Raw genomic sequence first — 14,112 nt, 5'->3', positions numbered from 1 at the left:
AATCTGTTGGTACTGGCCTATATCTCTGTGCAGATTAATTTCTTACAGAGAACTGGCAAATTTGAGAATAAAACAAAAGAGAATAAAACAAATTTAATTTTAACAAAAATTAAATAATACATTAATTTAAGGAAGATAATTTTCTTGATTTATCATAGTTCACTGGTGATATTAATAATGGAAATAACATGATAGCTGCAACTTATTAAATGCTTTCTATTTTCTAGAACCAATCTCTTCTCATACATTATTTCATTTGGTATATATTTCAATCTATATCTACATATATACATATATTTAATATTTATTTATTTGGCTGCGTCAGGTCTTAGTTGTGGCATGCAGCATCTAGTTCCCAGACTGGGGATCGAACCACCTGGCCCCCTGCACTGGGAGCACAGAGTCTTAACCACTGGACCATCAGGGAAGTCCCTATATCTACATATATTAATTTTATATATTGCATATCAAATGTCCCACTTTATCTTACCAGTAAGGAAAGTGACCTGAAAATGTTAAGTAATTTGCCCAAAGTTATACAGCTAGAAATTGGCAAAGGTCTTTCGGCCTCAAACTCCAGGCTTTTTGCACCCTGCCACACTGTACTTGCTTCTAATGTTGGGAAAAGATCCCAATCCTCTCTAATAGGTACTCTGTTTCCATTCATTCTTCTGATTGGTCTCACTGAAGTGTTATCAAATTTGGGGTGACAAACTGTAGTAACTATGATCTTTAACATATTCTGGCTATTTGGTTTTTTTCCAGGTATCTGTAACTAAAGTTCATTCTCTCTCTATAATTAAGCTGTTCCTTACTGTCAGCAGCAGCAGGATGGATCACTTGCTTGACTGGTTACCAGTGCAAGACTGGATGTAAGATCAGCACAAAATGACTCTGAAAAGTACCTTCCATGTCTAAGATAATTTGATACCTGCTTTTTAAGTAAACATCAAATATTTGATATAAAACACTTAACAGCACTGAAGAGTACAAACAATAAGAACAATAGCCCTGCTTCTCCCAAACCCCAATAATGCCCCTCCGAGAAAGACTCACTTCCTTCTGTGTATCATGTGGAAATAAAATCACAAATGAGATCATATGACACACATTGTACAGCAACTAGGTGTTTTCTAAACAATGTATCTTAGACATCTCTCGATATTGGCACTTACAGATCTGCCTCATTCTGTTTTATCAACTGTGCATATACCACTGCATGGTTGTATTGTGATTTGTTTAATTAATGCTTTATTGGTAGATATTAACGTATTTTCAATTATGCAAAAGGATGAAATGATGAAATAACACATCTGTAAGTGTATCTGTGGGATATGTTCCTAAAAGCAGAATCAATACATGTTTTAAGTTCGGTAGATGTAACCCAAATACCTTTCAAAGACAGGAGGGGCCCAAGTCCCAGACCATCACACAGCACTGGATAGCCGACCTCAGACTTAACATAAGGGGAAGATAACGAATCTTTCTTTCTTAAGTAATCAGTTGAGCTTCCTACTCTATGCAAACAAACCTAATCGTAGAGGCGAGGTTTTCTGCCTGTATTTTACCTTCTGTCTTCCACAAATATACTGAGATAAATCTGCTTATCGCCTTTTGGGGTGTTTAAATCATAGGGCCAAAACCTGAAGCTGGCAACAACATACCTGCCTTCCGGTTCTGTATTCACAAAGCCTCCAGAGACTGTGGTCCATTCCTACAAAGTGATGGGAAGAGAAAGCAGCAAGGAAGAGAAGGGGGATGCTCTGGCTGGGCAGGGGATGGAAATCTGTGGCTCCCTGATGCCTGGCAGCACCTGGAGGATTGGCAGGACCCCGGAGGAGGACACAGGATGTGCATGAGGCCTCCTGGCCTTGCCAGAGCATTCCAGGCCCCACACTGGCAGGGAGGTAGCAAATCATGGGACCCCCCAGAAAGCCTGTGAAGTGGGTCGATGGGGGCTCATTGGCAATGTGAGAGGTGAGGGGCCATCCTTCCCAGATCTCACATAAGCTCCCACTTCTAGTTTTACCCTGGCATGGGGACCTGAGGGCTAGCAGAGATCAAACGTCTGGCCAGTTAGGCAGGCTGGAGGTCTGCAGTCAGATTTATTTTAATTTAAATAAATAGATAATTCTTACACAATTGAGATTCACACTAGCTCTACTACATTTTATGAAATTTGTTACTTTATAACTATCAGGCTGCTTGCAATAAACCTCACATTTGGTCACAGTGCTCTCAAGATGGGAACCAAACATCACCAATCTAAGGAACAGCAACCCCAAAGCCACGTGCCCGTGCCCCTCTGTCAAGGGCTGGTTCTTGCTTTTTGGTCCCCGAGGAGCCACCTTACACAGAGGCCACTTTGTTCTACGCAGGATCAGAGGCATTTCGGCAGCTATCACAGCTCACATCCAATAAAACCTGTGTTTATAAAACCCGTGTTTGTCTGAATGCTTTCAAATTTCCCCACCAGAAGAAACTTTAATTGCTTTCAAAGAAAAAGCTCCCTTGAATCAGGTAAAGTTCAGGAGGCTCATTTCAGCTGTATGTTAGTTGTTTGAGGACAGGAGCCCTGGAGAAACGCCAAGTGAGGCTGACCTCAGCCAGGAGGGTGGACCCTGCTAACGTCACGGACAAACGCGCGATAGGAGTTTGGGGGAAAATAAGGTTTGAAGCTTTTGACACAGAAGTAAATAACGAGTAAAATATCTGGGTTATGACTCTGGGAGACTCTTTCTCTTTCCCCTTCTCCTGTTTTCGCTTTCATAAGTTTCTCTTGGGTGAACAAAGGAAATCTGCCCTCCCCTTGTCTCACAGGTACACGTTTCCCTTTCACTCATCTTTTATCTTGGAGGTGACACGTGCAAGAGAGAGAGAGCTCTGCCTCAGGCCAGACGGGGACCCAGCCCAGCATCCAGTAGCTTCGGCTGACCCACAGCGACAGTCACTGTGAGCCACTAACCCACAGCTGAAGAGAATCAGCTTATTGGCAGCAGGACCACAGAGTGAAGGGTAAGTCAGATATAGAGACCAACTCCTCATTGGTAAAAGCGCTGTGGAGGTCACCAGGATCAAAGACTAACAATTTGGTTACAGACAACCACTAAAAACTACATTTGAAAACTACCAAAAGATTTTGAAGTCTCTTTTCAATGTATTGATTTCTACATGTAAAAATTAATGTCACAACATATTGGGTCTGACGGGACATTTGACGGACCTCTAAAATTTGAGCAGTTTGCAACATTCGTGGGGCCGCATCCTGGTCACATAAGACATTCACGGAAATGCTGTTGTACACAAATAAATATTGATTTGAAAGACACAAAAACACAAATGTGAAGTTTTGCTTCAAATTTTGTAAAAGACTTTGCTAGGATTAAATTTCCTAATTTGCACAGAAAATGAGGTGAGGTCTTTGGAAGTCATTCTTTACCACTGTGACAAGTCATTTAATCTGGAATTACTAGAGGATGTTGTTTGTAAACATGAATTTATCTAAGAGCTAAATCTTATACATGTAGATGCTGAAACTTCTGCAGCTGAGTTATTTTGTATGGATAATTTTAATTTTAAATAGAAGGGCCTAAATATAATTTTACCATTTCTTGATGACTCAAGGCCATCATTACTGCAACCGGGGGCAGTGCTGTGATGGGTTACACAGCTGTTTTGGGGGATCACTGAGGGATGCCAGACTCTGTGCCTTGGCACTAGGGACACCAAGCTGGTCAGAGCAGGCTGCCAAGCTCCTCCCTGCAAGAATGCTTCCAGCTGGGCAGAGGCACAGGCTCAGAGGCCCTACCAAACTCTCTCAACTCAGGCTTTACCCTTGACTCTTTCAGCGCATGAACTATTCACATCTTTAGGGACCAAACAGCAAGTTTATCCATCTACAGTCAATAAACATTTATTGAGGATAAATCACGTATATCTCGCACCCTTAGGACATAGCAGTTAAGTATCTCTATAAATGTTGACTAAAGAAGCATTTATATGTGTGAGAGAGAGAAAGCGAGACAGAGAGTGAAAGAGAATAGACACATACACACAAACACAAAACACATACACTAGCAATGTTCAATAAAAGAATGTAAAATTTAATGATAGTGGTATAAAAGATGTTAGGGAGAAATATAATTTTTTTAAGAATAGTATTTATACTTTTTTCTAGTCTTGCAATGAAACATGATTTTTTTGGTATGTGCGTGTATTCCTTCACACAAATCAAATATCCAAACCTGATTTTTACATCTAATTCCAAAAAGAAAAATATTGAGAAAAAATGTTGGGTAGCCTTAAGAATCGATAGTTTCATGCCTTGGAAAGAATCACAGTGCAGTTAGGAAGCTGAGAAACGATATGCGGCTCTTCAGAGAGTTCCTAAGCAGTTCAGGATGAGCAGTGCCGTATCTCCACTGCTGCTTGCTGCTACAACGTTGGATCATTCTCATATTAAAAACTGTTCTTCCTTAAACGTACCTGGATCGAAGTGTTTTTCTTGTCCTTTTGACAAAGGACAATCTGATGAGCTTCTTAGAGATACTCAAGCTCCCTCTTAACACAGCAGTTGCCTCTACCAAGTTCTAGGAACTGAGCTAGAATTATTTTTTTTTATTTGTGTGTGATGTGTTATTTGTTAGAAGATCAAAAACGGGGTAGCATGGTTGCAGCTCTAAAGGAGCTGAAAGTCTGAAAGGGAAAGGTGGATACGTGAACTCATGTAACTATGACAAATGGAGGAAGCAACACGACAAACACATGTTCAAGGCTCCGTGGTGGAAGAGCAAGTGGTGATCTTGGCTTTTGACGGTTCTGTGTTGGTCCTCAGGGTCAGTCTTTTCTAGTCCTGTACTCAGGCCGAGGGAGGTCCATCTACCTCAATATTCTGTGGTCAAGAGACCCTCAAATTTCAGGGGAAGGCACAGCTGAGTACCCTGGGGTCAGGCAATCATTTATTTCTGCCATAAATTTTTTGCTCTCATTAATGGCTTTCTTTCTGTAGCACTGTGAGATAATAGAAAATATATCTATCGGTCTCTGCCCCCAGTTCCCGGCACAGAGCTCCTAAAATGCTTGTGATTTCCTAAGTGGTAAGAACACTAGGAACATCTCTTGTTCTAATATGTGTCTTTGATCTCATCTATGACCCAGGGCTCCTAAAACTCTAGTAATTTCCTAAGTAATAAGAACACTAAGAGCATCTTTTGTTCTAATGAGGTGACTCTGGTGGGCTCCTGGATGACTCCTCAATGGAAGCAAAGAATTTTTGGCTCCACCTCCACTACCCCATCCTTGAAAAAGGGGAGAGGGGCTGGAAATGGAGTTAATAATTGATCACGCCTACATGAAGAAGCCTCTATAAAATCCCAATAGCAGGGGGTTTGGGGAGATTCCAGGTTGATGGACACATCCACACCGAGAGGGTGACACACCCCAACTCCATGGGGACAGAAGCTCCTGAGCTTGGGACCTTTCTAGATCTCACCCTATGTTCTCTTCATCTGGCCAGTCATCTGTATCCTTTATCCTTTAGTAAACTGGTAAACAAAAGTGAGTGTTTCCCTGAATTCTGTGATCTATTCTAGCAAATTAAGCAAACCTAAGCTGATGTGTAGCCAGTTAGTCAGAAGCACAGGTGACAGCCGGGGCTTGCAGCTGGCATCCGCAGTGGGGGTGGTGGGGGGGCGGGGAAGGTAGTGTCAGAACTGAGTTAAACTGTAGGGTACCCAACTGGTGTCAGAGGCTTGCTTATTGTTTTGGGGGAAAACTTGCACACATTTGGCAGCCAGACGTGTCAGAGTACAGTGCTCTGTGTTACTCGTAAAAGAGGGAAGAAACACAACAGGGAAGACCTGGGGGAAAAGCTGGGTTCTCCCTTTACCAGTACCTTTCAAGAAATCCATCTTTAAATTCATTACTCCCTTGTGTGAACGGCTGCGTCCCTGCATCCTTTATCTCCTTCCTCCACCAAGATCCTAGGTGATGATCTTCTGCCCTTCCATAAAACTAGTATAACTCTCTGGTATACTGTGGCCGAGATGCCCCACAGCACTCCCGTTTAACTACAGTCTGGGTCCCGATGTTGACATTCGACAGACAGAGGGTCTGAGACAGGAGAAGGCGGATGTTGCCATAATACACTAGAGTATCACACACTGCTTGACGTTCAGGGGAATTCAGGATATATTGGGAGGACAGCCTGCATGTGCTCCAAGACCTCATTTGAAATAATTTACATGTCAATAAACCAAAAGTGCAGTGCTGTATGATTTTCAGATATCAAGGCACAGAAGCACAGGAAGAATTCAGTGTTTTGAAAATGACAGATTGTCATTTTGTTTCAGTCAGCAGCAGCTTTCTAGAATGCGGTTACTGCTTACTCTTTTCTCTGCACCAGACACATTTATTAACCTCACAGTGTATTCCAGCCATCGACTGCTGTGCAATTCAAACAAACCTCCACCAGGAAGTCACATTCCTTTGCTCTCTTTAACTATAAGGAACCCAAAGATTCATTAAGATGCTCTGAGTACCTCAAACTTCACGCATACTGGTAATTGCCCATTAAGCAAAATGCTCTGAATATTCTTATTGATTATGTAGCAAAAGATGATTTCCAAACCTGAGCAGAAGGTAGAGGCAAAGTTCTGGAGGGCCGAGTCCACCTCTTCCACGCTGGGCAGGGCCAGGAGGCGCGGCAGGAGGCTCTCCAGGGACTGCACGAACAGCCGGGCGCTGTGCTGATCTGCTTCCTGATTCTTCAGAAGTTTGAGAGACAGAGCCGCAGTCCGCAGGGACCTGTGGCCCAGGCAGTCCCGAGGGGTCTGCTCCTCATCAGCCAGAGAACAGTTGTCGGACCCTATGTCCGACACGTCAGACCTCCCCGAGTCCTTTTCCGCTGCCATGGAGTACTGATCACAGGAATCAAATTCTGTCCTAGAAAGGTCTTGGTCGTCTACGCTGAAATTGCTCTCACTGTATCTGGATCCATAGGACCTCATCCTGCAGTCGACGGACAGGAAGTTAGTTATATCGGGGTAGGCAACCGTGTGGCTCCTCTGAACCACATCTGGCTGGTCCACGGCTTCCAGTTCTGACACTTTACTCAGAGTCTCCTTGCCCTCCTGGACGGCTGGCGACTTGAGGCCATTCTTGTGGTTTTCAGAGGGGTCCTCGGGTGTGGTCTGACCCAACTCTCCCTCCAAAGTGGTCTGACCCGTGTCCGTGGTAACGCTGATGCTGATGTCAGGGCTCCGCTCGTTCCCCGACTCCCAGGGCGTGTGTTCCGAGGACAGGACTCGCCGCTGCCAGCGGAAGTCGGCCTCATTGATCTCCATGGAGTCGCGGCTCGACTCGGCCCCGTCCTTCAGCTCCTCCAGGCGCAGGAGCAGCAGCTGGACCTGACTTTCGCTCAAGCCCTTGCCCTGGCTGAGCTCTTCTAAGGCGCCGAGCAAGGTGCAGACGCAGGACACCGCGGCATAGCAGGCTTCGATGCCGCCCTTGATGCACGCTTCGGTCATGCCATCCATGATGCTGAAAGCGTTCAAAGGGGAAGATGGCATCAATACACGAATCACGGAAAAATGCTCCAAAATGAACAAGAATTGTTAGACTGGTGAACACTATAGTATTCAAAGCAGATACTCTAATTTACATGAAATCAAGTGATCTGGGCAAAAAAATAAAACGAATAATAAATGAAATGCACGTGCTCAGGCTGGAAAGTGGCCCACCTTGAATCACACTCTCTTGGTTGCCTGATTTATTTGGGTACACATTAAGATTCTGGATGGAAATTTATAATCTTCACAAGGACAGGCATAGAATAATCTCACTTTTGTATTATGTTCAGTTTTCCAAACAGAAAAAAAAACACTTACAATGGCTATAGGATAATATGGACCTTACTCTATAAAAGAAATGTGTTTCTAAAGAGATGCATGGGACTACAACTATTACAAATCAGATAATATTCCATTTCCTAAAGGGGCTACATGTAAAGGAATCATATAGCTACCATATTGTAAATCAAAAAAAATTTCCCCTAAAATAACCCCAATGAAGAATTTTTGTACATTTCATTTTGTACTGGTTTTTCTTTGAGTCAATATGAAAATATGGACAGTTACATGTTTGTAACAAATTGAAATAAGACTTCTCCTATGGCTTGCAGACACACTATTAGTCACAATGCATGTAATACAGATTCACACAATTACAGGGATTTGGAAGCAACGTTAAGAATATTCAGAGAAGCAGTCTTCACCAAACAATATACACCCAAAAGGAGAACGTATCTTACAGTTTGAGAAGATCCAGATGAGACTTTCTTTTTGAAATTGATCTTTTTCTGGATTCAGGTTCAGTGGAGCTGGGTCCTGCTAAATCACAGAGACGCTGGGGGCTCCCAAGTAACTGTAAGAATATTTGGGGGGGGGGGCACACAAAAGAAAAAAAAAAGAAAAAAAAACCCAGAAAAGTTAATATTATAAAAAAGCAAAAGAACTGTGAGATTAAATAAACATTACATTCTTTACTGAGTGATACAGTCTAAGGAGAAACACAACTATGTGGAATTCAAATCTTAATACATTTGACCTACATGTTCTTCTTGACTTGGAACACACGTTGGGTTCCCAGCTCGGGACTGGCTGAGACAAAGGGGATCCCCTGAGGGACTGTTTCAAGTTTTTTATGGCACAGAACTAGAAAGCACCTGTATCTATGTTCTTCAGTCAGGCTGGCCTGTAACTGAACGTTCCTATCCTCTCCCTGTCTTGTTTTGCTATCAAATTGGCTAGCTTCAAAAACTGGGTTGAGAAACATTCCCTTTATACTCCCTGGAAAAGTTCATGTTTCATAAAACTAACCCATCCTTTGAATGTTGGTATAACTTGTTTCTAAAGCTGAATGGGGCCACAAATTTTTTTTTCTTAATGGGAAGATTTTAACTACTGATTTAATTTTTTTAAAGATGAAGGATTAGTTAGGTCCTCAATTTCTTCTTGAACCAATTTTTTAAAGGTTGTGTTATTTCCTAGGGATTTACCTATTTTATCTAAGTTTTCAAATTTACTGGCCTAAAGTTGCCTGGTAATACCTTCCTTAACTTCTTTAATATTTGCAATATCTATGGTTATATGCTTTTTTTTCATTTTTATTTCTGTTTACTTGCTTTTTAACTGTTCTAGAATTTTCAATTGCTTTTTCCAGGAGTTCTTCAACTTTTCTTAGTTTTTTTGGAGTCCTGGTATTTTTCAATTTATTAATTCACTATATTACATTTGCTTCTTGTCACATTACTTACTGCTTTTATCCTTATTTTTCCTCCTTTATACTTCTTTTGAATTTAATCTGCTCTTCTTTTCCAAACTACTTAAGTTGGAGAATTAGAACATTAATTTTATGCTCTATTTTTTTTGACATAAGTCATTGAAGCTATAAATATCTTTCTATGCACTGTTTTGGCTGCATCTCACAAGTTTTCATGTATGGAATTTTCATTAATTTTAAAACTAATTTTTATTTCCATATGGTAGACATCTGTACAGAAAATTTCAATTTGAGGCCAAATTAATTTAAAGAAAGATTGATTAATTAAGTATATTGAAGCAGATGTCCTACTGCTATGTCTATTATTTTCAAAGCGACTTACACTTGCAAGAATAGGTATATTAAGTAGAAAAAGTTACATGTTTTTCTCTTTCCATATTTCTTTCTTCTGCCAGAAACTGGGAACTTCTGCTCTCTTGGAGGCACAAAGATGAAGCTTCTACTTTTTTCCTTTGATGTCAAAAAAGGAGTGATAATGCCAGAGGTCAAAGCAGTCTCTCTCTTTCTCTCCCTCTCTCTCCCTCCACCTTCCTGCCTGCCAGAGCTGCAGCCAAGTGAAGTGGCTTTGCCTCTGGGTTCCATCTCTTGTTAGAAGGATAAGTGCATTTTAGGGGCACAGGAGTGGGAAATCTCACTTTCTCTTGGGATTCCATTCCCTAATGCAACTTTACCAGTAATAAATTAGATGACATATTTTAATTCTCACATTAATCTTGTGTTTACTTCTCAGGTGCTTCAGAACCTGGAGGGAAAGAGGACTGAGTGGTTAAGCTTCTGGAGAACGCTCAACAAATATTTAAAGAAAAGCAAGACATGTTTAACCTCAGCTTCTTCTGGTGGGAATGAGGTATGTGGTGTCAGTGGCTAGGGTGTCAGAGGTCTGATAAAGACTAGGGCTTCCTTCTAAAGCCAAAACGTGGGAGAGAGAAAAGGAAGCAAGGTGTTCTTTTTGATTATGGAATGTTTCGGGGGGGAAGCAGAAGCAAAAAAGAAAATGTTCTTTGAAAAACAAAATGTCCTGTATGCCTTTGATTAGTAGGCACAGAGTATACACGGTGGAGTGACAAATTACAGAGAACAGGGAAATAACACACTGGGCGTTCAATCTCTGAAACGGTAAACAAACATCCTGGGTGCCCAGTGGTTTTCTTTGTGTGCATAAGCTCTGCACATTTTGGTTTCTAGGTTACCAACCTTCCCAAATTACTGGTGTTGCCACAGTAAGTAGAGGCGATGATTTTGAGAGCAACCTGGCCCACGTGTGTCTGCCATGCTCCGCGGGGCAGCACGGCCTGAACACGCTACCCTAGTGTCAATTCCAGCCTCGCCCTGCAAACTGACCTTGGGAAGCCAGCAAATCTATGAAAAGGGGAAAACAACTAATTTCCTTGGCAGTACTAAAGAAGTTGTTATTGAAAGTACATTGAGACCTACACAACCTTGTAGGCAAAGTATTTACTTAGCATCAGCTATCAAGTGGCTCTACCGTGGGCAACCATCACTCCAGTGCCTGTCCACCTCGAGGGGGAAGAAAGGATGCTGCTGCTGCTTCGAAACACCTTCTCAGCAGATATTCTGTCTTCAGGTCTATCTGTCATTCAGTCCAAATATATTAAACACTTATTCTGATTCAAGCACTGTAGTGTTAGATACTATGGGAAACACACGAAAACAATGTATACAAAACTATATTTAGGGAGACAAGAAGCTCGTTCCACATTGTACTGTGAAGCAATCAGTGTGATGAGACATAGAATCAATTGCTAAATGGTGGGATGGGAGTTAAAGAAGAGTGAAATCAGTGGTCTGAGGAAGCAGAGCCATAAAGGAAGAGGATTTTGACAGAAAGGCAACTGTAACTAGAACATCTGGGTTTATGTGTTAGTCATACTACTCACAAGGACTTTGGGTAAGTAAACCTTTCCTCATAGAGCCTCAGTTTCCCCATCTGAAAAACGGGCATAATATTATATCCGTAAAGGAGTTTGTAAATAAGCTAATGTGAAGTGGCAGCAGTGTCTGTCTGATATCACTGTGATCAACCACTTAAGTGGAAGTGGCCAATGAGCACAGGGCAGCGGGAGCTGGAATATAAGCAGGAAAGTAGAAACTGAACAAGGCAGGCTCAGTCAGACACGATGAGGGTGCATCCTGGGAAATGACGGGACATGCGAATGATGACAGAAGGGTCTGGAAACTGGGCAGAGTAGTTCAGACTTGATGGGAGAGGCAACAGATGCCATTAGAGAGTAGAAAAATTAACAGTGGTGATTTATGAATGTAAGTCCAGAAAAAGAAAAGGAGTAAGAAAAGACAGTCAGGAGACAGGGAGACCAGCTCCAATGGTGCACTGCTCCAGGCAGGAGGTGATGAGGACCAGCTATTTTCAGCCTCTGTATGTTTCTCCCTTCCTTAGGGTAGCAATAAGCGCACCAAATATTTGTTCATCACTTTAAATACTCACAAAGTACTCACACAAACTTTACTGCATTTTGAACTGGCAACCGTTGGGATACTGCCACTATGTATGGATAATAAAATGGTACGTTCAGAGTTAAACCATTTAGCTACTATAACCTAGCTGGTGAGTGGCAGAGAGGATTCAAACCTTGACTCAGACCCAGGTTCATGAAACGGGTAACTGAACCAATGCTAGGAAAGGAGCTGCTAGAATCATCAGCTTTCATTCTAATATGAAGGTCAAGTCTAGTAATAAGTGTGTGTAGGGAAAGACCATGGGCTTAGGGTCAGGTGGGGGTTGCCACCCTTTCTCTTTCTTTTGACCCTGGGCATATCATTTGGCCACAGGAAGCCTTAGTTTCTTTGCAAGAAGGAAAATTCCTATTCCCTGGCCTCCTGTTTCTATGGGCAGGAATGCCCAGTGGAATAAAATTAAGGGGCCTTCTCCCTTTCTCTCACAGCTTCCCAGCGGAGGTAGAGTGGCCGATCTGACTGGTGAATTTAGGAGAAAAAGATGAGCATGCGCAGTGGCCTCTTCCACGCTCCTCTTCCTGGAGGTCCGCCTATTCAGAGAAAGCCCACCGCTGCTCCTCCAGGCTACAGGTTTCACAGGGGTGGGGCCAGGTCCCCGGGGGAGGGCTGTCTGGGTGGTGCCAAAGTCACCTAGTCCCACTCACCTCCAAAGCTGTACTGTGTTCACCAACCTAGTGGTGATCAGATATCAAAGCTGACCCTTTTAGTCCCTGTAGGCTGAAACTCTGTTGGGGAAAAGTAACATTCTTCATTGATATACAACCTCACAAAGTTGTTATGAATATTAAAGATAATATATGTGAAATGTCTGGTGTAGACTAGGTAGGAAAAAATGGTCATTATTATTGTGGGCTTATAGATTTTCTTAATCAGCAATTAAATCTGGATTACTCCTTCATTTCTAGAAACAATGGCTCAGAACGTTCCATTATTAATTACAGTCAAATCTCAGGAAAGCAACATCAACAAGCAATTCATTCAAATCAAGCTTTTTAGAAACTGGTGAGTAGCAAATATTGCTCAAAATAAATGAATCATCAGTAAGGAGATTTTGTTACTCTGATTTTTTTGGTGTTAGGTACCAAAAACCAACGTGACTTGACCTTCACGAACAAGTTCACAGGTATAAAAATGTTGATCACTTTCCTTTTTGGTTTAGAAGAAAGCAGAGGAATCCCTGTTTGAAGTATCTTCAAAATAACTCCAGTTCCTCCTCAAAACCATGAAGTAGCACACTGGGACAGCTATTCTAAGCTGGACAACTTCTGTCTCATGACATATGGGAGAAATGAGGTGTAAGAAGGAATGGGGAACAGGATCCCTTTTAGCAACCAGAGATGGGTAGAGCTCTTTTTTGGATAAAGCACAACCTGAGTATAAAATCATTTTGAAATCCCATTTTGGTGAAAGTGAATAAACATATATATCTGCACAGACAGTACCTGAGGGAGCAAAATGAAAGTTCCGCCTGGGGTCCAGTCAGATGCACGCAGCTACAACTATCAAATGGCTCTGCTTCAGTGAGCACTCATCCATCCTCCTTACCTCAGCTCCCAACACACGCACACACAGCCCCCAGTGCTAAAGATACTCTGCTCCTGGAAACTGGGTAGAAGCAATTAAGTTCCAGCGGGCGACTGGCAAACATTTTCCAAGTACTTCCTACGCGTAACACTCGGTGCTTAGCATCCCCAGGCAAATCTGCATCCTTCACTGCCCCCCTACCTCTTTCATTATTTTGATGGCTTCCACGCGGTGCTGGGGTGGGGGATAAAGCAGCACGCGATGATAGAGGGACTGCAGCACGGGCTTCATGGAGTCCACCGAGCCCACCAGCCGGACCAGCTCAGCCGCGATATAGTAGATGGTCCGAGCCACCGGCCCGCTCAGGGCGGGCGCCGTGGAGGAGCAGCCCGACCCCCGGCCGTGGTCAGAAACTCCTGGAGATGCAGAGTCCGACTCGATGCTGGTACTCGTGCTGCTGCTGTGAGCAGAGGTGATGGTTTTGTCATGAATCGGATTCCCCAGGATCACGATGAGAGCGGGGCAGAGGTTTTTCCTGGGAAGAGTCGAGAGGAAAGATAAGTTTCCCTACAAGCCAAATGATAAAATACGAATACCATCCTGAGGGTAAATACCAGGGGCCAAAACACTGACAAACAAGAGCTGGGCTCCTCACTGCTCCTTCCGGCTACCTTCTGCCCCAGCGTTCCCGGATGCTCCATCTCTCCTGGGGATATCAACAGAACACTTTCCCTCATAATTCAAGCTGCGGTTAAC

At 42.8% G+C, this 14,112-nt stretch overlaps 1 protein-coding gene across 1 annotated transcript in view; it reads right to left on the bottom strand.

Moving 5' to 3' along the window:
- Positions 1-14,112, bottom strand: part of ARFGEF3 (ARFGEF family member 3) — a 165,627-nt gene that overhangs the window by 63,909 nt on the left and 87,606 nt on the right. The window contains exons 10-12 of the mRNA XM_057738354.1: positions 13,558-13,891; positions 8,309-8,421; positions 6,629-7,539 (exon numbers count right to left, since the gene is read on the bottom strand). Of these exons, the coding sequence (XP_057594337.1) occupies positions 6,629-7,539; positions 8,309-8,421; positions 13,558-13,891 (1,358 nt within the window). The remainder of the gene's footprint in view (positions 1-6,628; positions 7,540-8,308; positions 8,422-13,557; positions 13,892-14,112) is intronic.

Source organism: Hippopotamus amphibius, chromosome 6 (genome assembly GCF_030028045.1).
Source record: "Hippopotamus amphibius kiboko isolate mHipAmp2 chromosome 6, mHipAmp2.hap2, whole genome shotgun sequence".
Classification (NCBI taxonomy): Eukaryota; Metazoa; Chordata; class Mammalia; order Artiodactyla; family Hippopotamidae; genus Hippopotamus; species Hippopotamus amphibius.
This window is presented reverse-complemented; position numbering and strand designations above follow the sequence as displayed.